Source organism: Pristiophorus japonicus, chromosome 3, assembly GCF_044704955.1.
Source record: "Pristiophorus japonicus isolate sPriJap1 chromosome 3, sPriJap1.hap1, whole genome shotgun sequence".
Lineage (NCBI taxonomy): Eukaryota > Metazoa > Chordata > Chondrichthyes > Pristiophoridae > Pristiophorus > Pristiophorus japonicus.
The window spans coordinates 107,501,621-107,515,111 of record NC_091979.1 but is presented as its reverse complement, the minus strand read 5'-3'; the positions used below and the strand labels follow the sequence as shown (position 1 = coordinate 107,515,111).

General features: G+C 43.1%; 1 protein-coding gene across 1 annotated transcript in view; it reads right to left on the bottom strand.

Annotated features, from left to right (window-relative positions):
- Window positions 1-1,503: 1,503 nt before the first annotated feature.
- The window catches only part of LOC139254239 (kalirin-like), a 113,345-nt gene continuing 101,357 nt past the window's right edge, over window positions 1,504-13,491 (bottom strand). The window contains exons 12-13 of the mRNA XM_070873657.1: window positions 8,601-8,772; window positions 1,504-3,706 (exon numbers count right to left, since the gene is read on the bottom strand). Of these exons, the coding sequence (XP_070729758.1) occupies window positions 3,573-3,706; window positions 8,601-8,772 (306 nt within the window). The 3' untranslated portion in view covers window positions 1,504-3,572. The remainder of the gene's footprint in view (window positions 3,707-8,600; window positions 8,773-13,491) is intronic.

The following is a 13,491-nucleotide window of genomic DNA, read 5'->3' as shown; positions in this document are numbered from 1 at the left end:
GTGACAGATAATTACAATCATAAATCGTGTAATTTTGCATACCAACAGTCGGTTTGATGCATCCTGGCTAATCCAATATGCTTGCAGTTTGTTCAGTCTGACCACTGGATGGCACTTCAGTTATATGGATAGATCAAGCAAAAACTCACTGCACCATCCGACAATGAAGGCAGCTGAGTACCGATGATACTTAGTTGGGCCAGATGTAAAGTAACCTAGTGGGACTTCCTGAAAAGCGAATGATAATGCAACTCCAGCTGTCCCCAGCCACTCAAATGTAACGTTACGTGAATGGGCCTGAAATACAGAATGGTGAACCCTTCACGGACAATGGTTCCAGTTTGGTGTCTGCTTTTAAAAGGCCTCATAACAGGGCAGACCTCAAACATTACGCAGCGACACGTCTCCTTTTTAGAAGTGAACAGTAGCATTTCCCAGTGGTACATGGCTGAATAGCATCTAATTTCCCCCTTATTTCCTCCCTCCTCATGTCCCCATCCTACCTTACCTCTTCCCTTCTCTGTCCCTCTCCTTTCCCCCCATATCATTTACTCTGTTTGGGAACAATTACTTTCTGCCCTCTAATGCTACTTGACCTGAATACTGCATTTGGTCTTGACTCCCTGTATGCAATGCCATGGAAGATCGATAAGTTCTTAAAAAAAAAAATCAGTGTATCACTATCAATATAGTACTTGACATTCACGTATTTTCACGAGTCAACACGCTGGTAATATTTTAGTGAAAGGGCAGGACAGAACTGGGAATATCAACAGGAAGGCTTGGAAAATTAAGTGATGCATTTTAATAATCTCAGTCTTATTTTTGAAAGCTGTTCAGAGAGCGGGACAAAAATCAGAGCTAAGCCCAGACCATAGGTAGCAAGGGGAAGAGGGAAGGAACCCTTGTTTAATCCTATTTATCAGGGTTTGTACTTTGAACTAATCAAGAAGAAATATCTACAAGTTCCAGACCGTTCAATGTCATGTGGACAATAGTAGTCACATGCAGAAGATCCAGTATTGAAATGGGTATTTCATTGCTGGAGGAAAGAACCCCTTAGAAAGGTCAAGGTCAGAGAAATATTAACAATGAGCATATGATATAATTATTCAAATATCTTTCAAAGTATGAAACAAAAGTCTAAACACATTACATGACATTTGTTTTTCAGTTGTCAAGCTGCCTCAAAGACATTCTTGCTCAGCTCCACGTTTTGTGGGTAAGTAGTGTTACCTTTAACATTTTAATTTAAATTAAAATGGTTTAAACATTTATAATATACTGATAAACCTGTGGTGTTGCTCATACTGAGACCAAGGACAATTCTTTAAAAAAAAACATTCTGCTTATTAAAACTCTTTAAAAAAAAATTCAGCTTGGTAAATATCTTATTAAAGAGTGGGGAAAGAAAAACAATGCAGACTGGGGCCGCTAAAGAAAGTGTTAGGAAAAAGAGAGGATAATTAAGTTATTAAAAATTAAAGAAAGAGCCTGAGTAAAAAGAGCAGTGAGTATTAATGATTGCGGGAAAAAGTAAACAAGTAAAATGTGGTATTAAAGAAAAGTTGCAGAAAATTGAGCAGAATAGGTAATATTAAAGAGACATGCCAGAAAAGATAAAGGACAATGCCTAACTTGTGACATGTTTTTAATTCACTTACCTGCCACCCTGCCATGGTGGTTGTGCCAGACTGGGGTCTGATGTTTACTGTTTCCCATCTCTGATATTACTTTTAGAATTGAAGAGTTGATTTACTACTGAATATCACAAGGATGCCCCACAGATGGTGTGAGATCATAGGAAGTGCTTAGCAAATGACAACTAGTGTGGGGCTTGCAAATAATGGGCAGAAAACCCTTGGACTATCCCAGGACCACCATGGCGGGGTGAGTAGGGATGAGGATTGACTGTTAGGCCAGTATATCGGAGGCAACAGACCCCAACAAAATGGTGAAGGAACAAGGTACAGGAGGCCTGGAAGCAAGAACAGCCAGAAAAAAGGCAACAGGGAAAGGATTTTTTTTGTAATTTTACCTCTAGAAACATTAAAAATTGAAGGACAAGTAATGGGAGAAATCTTTGCCCAATACAACACCATTTGCTAGCTAGAGGCCCTGCAGCTAAAGTGTAAAACATGTTGATATATGTTTTTTCAATTATAAAACATTGACATGTTCCTATGGGTTTTTTCCATTGTAAATGTTGACATGAAATATTGACAGAAAATGGAGACAACTAGAAACAAGGCTTGTGGATAGGAAGTGTGCCCAATGCCATTTAATTACCTAGTTGTTAACTGCAAACAATTTCTTGATGCATTTTCAGCATTTGTAACATAATCATTAAACTCCCTTATTCATTGGCATTGGCCATCAGGGCAGTCACTGCTAACTAACCTCAAACAGAATAACATTTATTTATTTTAACTTCCCTTTTTGTTTCTATTCTCTTTTCTCTATCTCTTTTTTCTATCTCTTTGTCTCTTTCTCTTCCCTCAATTATTCAGATTTTATTTCATGCCATTTGTCCCATCATCTCAGCACATTGGAGTTCAGGATTTCATTTTAACATGGATGACAAAGTAATTTTGCCACATTTAAGTAACTTTCAGAGCTTTCCAAAGTAGTTCCATACATATAATGGCTAATGAAGTTACTGCAATAACATGGTACATTTTGTGTGAACTTTGTGAATCTTGCTAAAGGTGTTTGTGTCATTCACTTCTGTAATAGTAGGGGCTTTAATAACATCTCATATCAAGTGATATAAGAAACTTTTTAAGGATACCTTACCATAAAGAACAATAGTATTGTGGTAGGAGCCACTGGCCATTCTGCAATATAAAGCTGCTTACGTTGGGAAGGTTGCCAAATTGAGGACAGAACCTCCCACGTGCAGGGTGTGGTTTGTCTTACTACTCTAATCCCTACACTGAAAGAAAAATGTATCTTTATGAATGCTTACACCTGTTCACTGCCTCAGACCAGTTAATTTTAATGTTATATATAATTGTATTATTAATGTAATAAGATATCAGTTAAGTCAACAAACAATCTAGCAAGCTGATTTTTTTCTAGTGAAAGAATAGTAAGAACTTTAAATATTTGGAAATAAGGAACATATTAAAAAGGACCAAATTGAAAAATGAAGTGGATCGTCACTTCCAAAGACTGCCCGTTTTTATCTTGTACAACAGGTCTATGTAGTATTATTTGGTGATTTTATCATATTAGATGTATTTACCTGAGTAAATTCTATGGCCCAGATGAGATCTGTGAATTACTGATGATGTCAATTATAAACCATTAGGAATGGATGATTGTACTGTTAAAAATGTTAAAAAATTTAGTTGAGGCGTCTCATTCATCTTAACCTTAATAAGAGCACTGGCAGTCTGACGACTAGTTGTGTTTAGCTCCACCTGCTTAATAGAAAGTAGCAGTAGGGGACAACCATTACCATGTTTTAACTATGATGTGTGATATTCATCTATTATTAAATTAGGTTGAAGGACTTTCTTGCAATTTGTAGGTGTCTTGTTTTGCTCATATTTGTCTCCATGCTGTTATTACTTATCGAAGCCTGGAGTGCCCTTGGAGGCACGTGGCCCGAGGTTGGGTTGAGATAGTCTTCCCGCTTGTGCCTTACCGAAAAAGTTGTCACCATTTTCATTTTTCTGGTAATCAATTGGTGATTGCAGTGCTGAAATAAAGATCAACATATTACGTGTGGACTGTGATAATTTAAAAACGGGACATAAAGCTGGTTTGCATTAAGACCATAGAAAAAAACCAAACACATTGTTTGATCATTGATTCTTACTGTTCTGTTCATACAAATAATATATTTAGAGTGATGACTAAGGCCATTCTAATACCTCCGGCAGTGATTTACATTATTGGTCTCTTTGCAAGGAAGACCACAATGTTCTTGGTCTACCATAAGAGCCATATGTTGCAACTCAAAATACTCCTACTTTCCATTAGTTTTACAGGATACCACTGTTATTATTAATTATGTTTGATCTAACTATACAGAATCTTAACTTACAGTCAATAAGGCTTGAGCCCCGATCTTGACAGAGGTGGGTTGCGTAGGCTGGGGGTTTGGAGTTTCAGATGGGAAACCCAGAAGCCCAGGTTTCCCGCATGCTATGATGTTTTGACTCCACAGAGTGCCTATTTGTTTGCCACAATCCATACCCGGAAGTCGGCCTGATTGACAGGCTTGGCTTCCAGTTGGGTGGGGAGCACTCAGGTAGGAAGCCTGCAGATGCTACTGGGAGGGGAGTTGGGGGGTCCGATCCCTTGTTCCGTCTGCCTTAAACCCGGAAGTGCGCAGGTTGGAGGCGTGTCGGGGTCAGGTTTGAAATTTTTAAAGTTCTGACATCTCACCTGACCCCAACCCACCATTTTTGGGAGTTAAAATTCACCCCTTAGTTTCCAAATCAAATGATGTCAGTTGCATGCAATTAGGATTACATCATAACCACACTGCTGCTAAACTTTAGGTAGTTGGAAACAGGAAAACAATAGGTACTCGTCGTCTAAGTTTAACTGCACACTGACACGTGTGGGTACATGGAGCTGTACCCAAACCGTGCTTGCTGTGTTACCTCAAGGTAAAGTGTAGATTATTAGTGGAATGCTTCATTTGTAAAATATGTTGGTCAAGTACAGAATAAAACATGTACAATAGATTGATTTTACAAAAGTATATTGGACATGTTTATAAATATGTGGTCAATAAAAGATGGAATTAAACTACTTATCCAATGTGCGTGAAATATATAATTCACGTCATCAACATCATAGGCATTCCTTCGGAATCGAGGAAGATTTGCTTCCGCTCTTAAAATGAGTCCTTAGGTGTCTGAACAGTCCAATACATATACTGCTACCCTGTATCATGGCCTACATCTTCAGCTATCTTCTTACCAGCATTCAAGAATTTAATTCACAGGCTCATTTTAGTTTTAATTAGGTCTTTCAACAAGAAATTGGAAGAACTAGAATCCAGTTTTAACTCCATGTCTTAATCTAAATCATAGGGGCTAATTTTAACCCCCCAAACGGGTGGGTTTTGGTTGAACTGGAAGCCAAAATTGAAAACATTTCAAACCCGAACTCAACACGCCTCGAATCTGCCTACCCAGTTTTAACGGAGGTGGATTAGGGAAGGGGGAACAGCTCATCCACTCTCAGGAGGCAGATCGGTCACTGAAAGCTTTTGAGGAGGCTGCATGCCTCCATTTTAACAAGCTTTCTATTTTTAAACTCATGTCGGCTGGGTTTCCCCGAGTCCATGGAAACTTGCCATTTTCTTGTCTTTATTTTTTGATAGCATTAATAAGGCGCATACCTTATGGATCCAGTTCTTCTTGCCTCCTTTTACCTGCCGAGTTTCCTTGGATTTGGGAAATCCAGCTGCCATGAGTTAGCAGATGTAGCTTTGTGACTCGACACATTCTACTGTAGTTTGTATGGCAGAATGACCTGTACCTTACTGATACTCATCCTCTTTCCCTGGAGCATAACTTTACTATTGAACACAAAGCATCATTTCCCACAATGACCTAATCTCCACTGGAGATCTTCCTTCCCCACCCCTTCCACTGCCTGATTGTTTCCCAACACTACAGAGCTCACATCTATCTTCTCCCTAAGGTACAGTAACAGAATTGGACTGTATTATTTCTGTCTGTTTCTGTCCCACTGAACTCATTTCTCTCATTTTGACTCTTATTTTTCCCCTTGTCCAGTACCTATATCCATATCTGTTCCTCCTCTACTACTTGAATCAATTTTGATTTGCTGGTCCCATGTTCTTTTCATTATGGACGTACAATACTTATATATCTCTATCCTTCCAACCTGTGGGCCCTCCACTTCTTCCTTGAACAGCAGTTGAAACAGTCCTCATTCACCACCACCCTCCTCTGTCCGGCTGAACTTGTTCACACATTGAACAACTTATTTAACTCCATTCACTTCCTTCAGATAAAAGGTGTCACCATGGGAACCATCATGGGTCCCAGCTATGCCTCTCTTTTGTAGAATAAGTTGAACACTGGGCTGGATTTTCGGTCTTCTGCTGCCCTGGCAATGACGGCAGTAAGCCCTTCCGGGCGGGAGGCCAGCTTCCAGCGCCCCACCAGGACAGTCAGTGCCGGTTTCAACGGGCCGTGGAGCATTACAGCCCGGAAGAGGCGAGCCAGTGTGCAATGCCCCTGGTTGCGACACCAGCTCGACTTTTGGCTGCCGCCCGATCCATAGCGCTTCATAGAGCGCCCTGCTGGGACCGCCTGTGAAAGCTGCCGGTCCGAACTGTAGCGGCCGCAGTGGGGTAAGTAATGCTGACCTCAGGTAAGTGTGATTGTTTTGTTTTGTGATTTATGTTGTGGTGGCGTAAGTTATTATTGGGAACATTTTTGGTGGAGTTTTTTTTATGTTTCTCCCCCCCCCTCCTACCCACCTCAGGCCTCTCTTAGAGTGCTCTGAGGCCGGATGTTTAGCTCGGGATTTTCACTTGCTTAGCCAGCCTACCGCCTGAAAAGAAGTGTTTGATGCCTCCCTTAGCGCTCCGCTCCACACTCAGGGCCCAGCTGATGAATTTTGCTGACTGAGACGCAAACTGTTCCCAGTCGCAAACTTTACCACCTCGCCGCCATTACCGCCCCGAAATTAGCAGGATCGAAAATCCAGCCGTTTGTTCCAGTTCCACTACGTTAGGGAGATCAAGTGCAGATTAGCTGCCAACTTTGCTAAACACCAATGTGCTGTCACAAGTGTGACCCTGTGCTCCCTTTCATTTTCACTTTAATTCCCTATCCCACTTCCATTCTGACCTTTGTTTTCTTGAGCATCCCTGATTATAACTGCTCAACCATTGGTGGTCAGGCCTTCAGTTGCCTAGACTCCAAGCTCTAGAACTCCCTCCCTAAACCTCTCTGCCTCTCGACCTCTCTTTCCTCTTTTCATCATCAAATCATCATCATAGGCAGTCCCTCGAAATCGAGGAGGACTTGCTTCCACTCTAAAAGTGAGTTCTCAGGTGGCTGTCCAGTCCAATGCAGGAATTACAGTCTCTGTCACTGGTGGGGCAGACAGTGGTTGAAGGAAAGGGTGGGTGGGAGTCTGGTTTGCCGAATGCTCCTTCCGCTGTCTTAAGATGCTCCTTAAAACCTACTTATTTGACCAAGCTTTTGGGTCATCTTACGTGGCTCAGTGTCAAATTTATTTGTTTTGTCTTAAAAAATTCCTGTGAAGTGCCTTGGGATGTTTTACTACGTTAAAGGTCCTATATAAATACAAGTTGTTGTTGTTGTTCCATTGAAATCCAATGCAAGATCAAGGTATTTATTTTTCTATTCGGCACTTTGTAATCCTCTGACCTTAATATTGACTTTAATAACTTCAGACCATAACTATAGCTCACAATTTCTTTATGGCAAGAGATACTGGCGATGTGAGATGATGTATTGGTTATTTTTTGGGGAGGGGAGGCAAGTTAGTGCTTGGGGTGTGGATCTCTTTTTTGAAAACTGTGCTGACAGGACATTTTGCATCCTTGGTGTTGACCTGCTTTTATTATTCTTATCAGGCTGCTGGCTTCTGTTCCACTTGCCAGCCCCTGCTGTTCTACTTTCAGACTTGCCTTACCCCCTGCCACCACCTCAGCTATTCAAATTCTTTTGTTATGTTTCTTCCTATTGTCTCATGTTAATATCAACTCAACCATTTAACAATCTGTTTACAGGAGTGAGATTGAGACAGTGAATGGGAGAGTGAGTGCAAGAGTAAGAGCATACGAGAGAAAAAGGGTGAGTGTAAGATGGTGAGTTACTGAGTGAGAGTGTGCGTGTGTAAATCAATGAGAGTCAGTGAGTGAATGTGAGTGAATGTGACAGAGTGTGTGTCAGTGAGTAAGCGTGGAAGAATGAGTGCGAGTTAGTGAGTGATAATAAGAGCTGTAATCCTGCAGCAGGCTTCGACCTCATTGCTTGCCTTCTCACCTGCCCTACTCACCCTCCTGCAGTCATCGCTTAAGTTGGAAAAGGAGAAGCCGAAATTCAGTGCTTATGAACTGGAAGTATCATTCGATTACTCAGATATTATATAAGACTTCAATGCAACTAAAGCATGAAAAGCTAGTTTAAATTGTCATAAGGATCACGTACTAAAATTGCATTAGTGTTTCAAAACCTTTATAATCGTTCATTGTCATTTGCTATCTATTGCTTATAATTTTGTCAACTATTTTTATATTACCTATTGCAAATGTGCTTCTTCACGATTGTACATGAGCGGATTTGACACCAGGTTAAGTAGGTAGTATTATCATTGTCTAGTAAAATGTAGGGGTACTAAACAGAACTTTTGCACAGGACTACTACATGGCAGATGCTGCCCATGTGCTAATATTGGTTGAAGAGTCACACACAAGACCAATGAACAGGGATAATTAAATGAGTGAACAACAGGCTTATTTTTGTGAGGGGGAGGGGGAGGGGGGGCGGTCGAAGGGAATGATTTTAAATTTAAAAACGAAAGTATAATGTGGAATAAAGAATAAATAGGACACAAGGTGTGCATACCATTCAAGAACCTCTGTTGAAAATCGAGCATTTTCTTGATATCATGAACCCAAGCTTGCCAGATTTCAGCATTTGGCGCTTGTAAGATGAACCGCTTCGACATTCCATGAGATATCAGAGCAAACTTGCAATGTTCATTGTCCACATTATCCTCAATTTTTAGGTCATTCACCTGAAGTGGATCAGACAAAGGAACTGCTGAAAAGGTGTATGAATTAGAATCATAGAATATTACAACAGAAGCAGGCAGTTTGGCCCATCGTGCCTGCGCCGGCTCTTTGAAAGAGCAATCCAATTAGTTCCAACTCCTCTGCTCTTTCCCCATAGCCTTTCAATTTTCTCCCCTTCAATTTTTATCCAATTCCCTTTTTGAAAGTTACCATTGAATCTGCTTCCACTTCCCTTTCAGGCAGTGCATTCCAGATTATAATAACTTGCTGTGTAAATAAATTTCCCCTCATCTCATCTCCAGATGTTATATCAATTACCTCCAAAGTGCTTTTTTTACTTTAGAAGCAAAACTTCACCTGTAGATCACAGCAGGCTTCCTCAATGAGACGTTACTAACGTGATATTTGAACCTTGTAGGTGTAGCACAGGCCAGGCCGGCCACAGATTGAATCACCAATCTGTGTTGAGTTAGCTGATCTCAGCTTGGGCAGTTACAATTGGCCTCTGTACCCCAAGTCTGGAGAGTGAAGGGAGGTTGACAGGCAATCGGTGCAACCTCCACCTCCATGAGAAGTGGCACACAGTGCCAGAAGAGATTCAGTTACCTCACGATGCCAACTAAGGTATGTCTAGACACTGGTGCCATTACACATCTTCTACCACTCATACTGCCCTCATTCACTTGCTTACCTATCTTGCTTTCATAACCTGCAGCTCATTAATGCAAAGGGCAACATCTCAAAATACGCAAGCACCATCTTAACCAACAACCACTCTGTCAACTCACATAACCTACCACAAAGGTATCTGCTGGTCTTAAGGATACTTCATTTAAAGGAACAATGCACCTTTACCTCTCATCATGGCGTGCATGCACTCATATGGAGCAAGAGTTCATGTTATTCACATGCCTTTACCATTCTTTTCTCTCCTTACAAAGGAAAAGCTTGCCCATAACCATCATATGAGGTGTGCAACTGAGGGAGGAGTACCATCACTCAGAACTCTGAGTCTGCAGGAAAAGGAATCTTAGACATCTCAGGCAGGCAGAGACAAATGGCTATGGGAGATGGCATGGTTAGAGGCAAGCTTGCAGTAGATGGGTGGGGAAGGCATATCATATATAATTAGTTTCATGTACTTTCTCAAAGTATTACAATGCCTTGCACTCAATAACTATTTCTTTAAGGACAAGTTCTTCTATGTTTCACATCATATGGATTGCCTCGCAGGAAGAGGCCAGCTCTTCAGATAGCCGCTTCCAGATCCAGAACTTCATCACCAACTCCATCATGGCATCTTACTTGCACAAGCATCAGCTTAGAGAAACCCACTCAGGAGGAAGTAGTTGATGAATCAAAAAGGCTACCACTCACTGAAACTTATGTTCAGAATAACTCCACAAGACTGTGTTGTAAGCTCAAACCATTGTGACCTCGGTTTCTTTAATGTAACTCCAAAATGAGGAAGAAGCATGGTGGATTGCCTTTTATAGCTGCTTACCCAGGGTGCACAGGTAGGCCCCCTGGTGGCAAGTCTTACACATTGATGAGGTTTGCATACATAACATCACTCCCCCCGCCCCCCGCAAAGTCTTACGTACAAGTTATTTACAGGTTGAGGCGATCTGGCGCTCTGCGTTCCCGGGTCGATCGCCTGAGTTGAAGTCCTGGCATGGGTGAGTTTGTCGGATCATTGCTGCACGGCAGCAAGGCTGGTCTGACCGGACTGTCGGGCATGGTGGGTTCATCCTCGTGGTTAACAGCGAGGTCGATTGCTGGTTGGGTGTGTGTTGGTAGATCATAGATGGTAAAGTCTTCTTGGTTGTCAGTGAATCGCAGTTTGGTCTGGTCCAAGTGCTTTTTGCACGTTTGCCCATTCAACAGTTTAACAACAAACACTCTATTCCCCTCCTTGGCTAAAACAGTGCCAGCAATCCATTTGGGACCATGACCGTAATTGAGAACAAACACAGGATCATTAACCTCAATGTCACACGATACAGCTGCGCGATCGTGGTACGCGTTATGCCGGTGCTGTCGGGTTTCTACGTGATCATTGAGATCCAGGTGGATTAAGGAGAGCCTGGTTTTGAGCGTTCTCTTCATTAACAATTCTGGAGGGGGAACCCTGGTGAGCGAGTGGGGGCGCGTCCGGTAGCTGAGCAGGACCCGAGGTAACCGTGTCTGCAAGGAGCTGTCCGTTATGCGTTTCAAGCTCTGCTTGATGGTTTGGACTGCGCGTTCTGCTTGACCATTGGATGCGGGCTTAAACGGGGCAGACCTGACATACTTAATCCCATTGTGGGTCATGAGCTTGTTGAATTCCGAGCTGGTGAAACACGGTTCATTGTCACTAACAAGGATATTGGGCAAACCATGGGTGGTGAACATGACCCTGAGGCTTTCAATGGTGGCAGTGGATGTACATGATGTCATTATTATACATTCAATCCATTTAGAGTAAGCGTCCACTGCTACTAGAAACACTTTCCTCGAAAAGGGCCAGGAAAATCAACGTGGACCCTGGACCACGGTTTGGAGGGCCATGACCACAGACTCAGTGGGGCCTTCCGGGGTGCGTTGCTCAACTGTGAGCAAGTGTTGCATTGGAGTACGCATGACTCCAATTTGGAGTCAATGCCGGGCCACCAAACGTGCGACCTGGCGATAGCCTTCATCACGACTATGCCTGGGTGGGTACTGTGTAGATCGCATATAAATGTTTCCCTGACTTTTTTTGGCAAAACCACACGATTACCTCATAGGAGACAATCTGATTGGATGGACAATTCATCCTTACTTCGGTGGAACAGCTTAATTTCATCTTGCATTTCCCCGGGAACCGGCGACCAACTCCCATTAAGGATGCAGCTTTTTATTAGTGATAGCACAGGGTCTTGGCTAGTCCAGGTCCTGACCTGGCGAGCCGTAACGGGTGACCCCTCGCTCTTAAAAGCACCCATTACCAGAAGCAAGTCTGTGGGTTGCGCCATTTTCACCCCGGTGGTGGGCAATAGTAGCCGACTGAGGGCATCAGCACAGTTCTCAGTGCCTGGTCTGTGGCGGATTACATAATCATACGCAGACGATGTTAGCACCCATCTTTGGATGCGGGACGAAGCATTGGTGTTGATACCTTTGCTTTCTGAGAGCAGTGAAGTAAGCGGTTTCGAGCTCGAACTGGAGACCAAATAGGTATTGGTGCATTTTCTTAACCCCGTATACACATGCTAACGCTTCTTTCTCAACCATACTTTAGGCTCTTTCAGCCTTGGATAAACTTCTGGATGCATATGCAACCGGTTGCAGTTTTCCTGACACATTGGCTTGCTGTAACACACAACCGACCCCGTATGACGACGCATCACAAGCTAGTACTAAACGTTTACATGGGTCATACAATACAAGTAACTTGTTAGAACATAGCAGGTTTCTGGCTGTCTCTTGAGATTTACCCCAAACCCAGTCGTCACCCTTGCGTAGCAATAAATGCAAGGGTTTCAGCAAAGTGCTCAACCCCGGTAGAAAGTTACCAAAATAGTTGAGGAGTCCCAGGAACGAACGCAGCTCCATCACATTCTGTGATCTGGGTGCATTCTTGATGGCCTCCGTCTTCGAGTCCATGGGTCTGATTATGTCTGCCGCAATCTTTCTCCCCAGAAATTCGACCTCTGACGCCAGGAAAACATACTTGGAGCGTTTCAGCCTGAGTTCCACTCTGTCTAGTCGCTTTAGACCCTGTTCCAGGTTGTACAACTGTTCGGTGGTGTTGCGACCAGTGATCAAGATGTCGTCTTGGAACACCACGGTGCATGGAACCGATTTCAGCAGACTCTCCATGTTCCTCTGGAAGGTGGCCGCAGCCGAGCGAATCCCAAAGGGGCATCTGTAGTACATGAACAGTCCTTTGTGCATGTTGATGCACGGCAATTTCTTTGACGGTTCATCCAGCTCCTGTTTCATGTAAGCAGAGGTTAGATCTAGCTTGGTGAACGACTTTTCCCCTGCTAGCGTTGCAAACAGGTCCTCCACTTTAGGTAGTGGGTACTGGTCCCGTAATGAGACTCGGTTGATCGTTACCTTGTAGTCTCTGCAGATTCTGACCGTCCCATCGCTCTTTAGCACCAGCACGATTGGATTGGCCCACTCATTGAACTCGACTGGCGATATGATTCCCTCTCGTTGAAGTCTATCTAGCTCGATCTCGACTTTCTCTCACATTATATATATGATGAACAGGCCGTGCCCCAGGAACAAGATGGATCGGCACCTTGGCACCTGTGAAGTTGCCGATGCCTGGCTCAAATAACGCTGGGAATTTGCACCTGGGTGCACGAGGTGTCATCCACCGAAGACAGTGCTTTGATGTCGTCCCAGTTCCATTGGATCTTTCCTAGCCAGCTTCTGCCGAACAGCATTGGGCTATCGCCTGGTACAATCCATAGTGGTAAATCATGCACCATTCCGTCGTACGATACCTTCACTGCTGCACTGCCGATAACAGGTATGAGTACTTTAGTATAAGTGCACAGTGTTGTGTAAATCGGGCTCAGTTTTATACCTTGTTGTCCCACAGTTTCTCAAAAGTACTTCTGGCTCCTGATTGATTCACTCGCCCCCGTGTCCAATTCCATGGAGACTGGAATGCCATTTAATTTGACTTTTAACATTATCGGAGGGCTTTTGGTGGTGAAGGTATGTACCCCATACATTTCCTC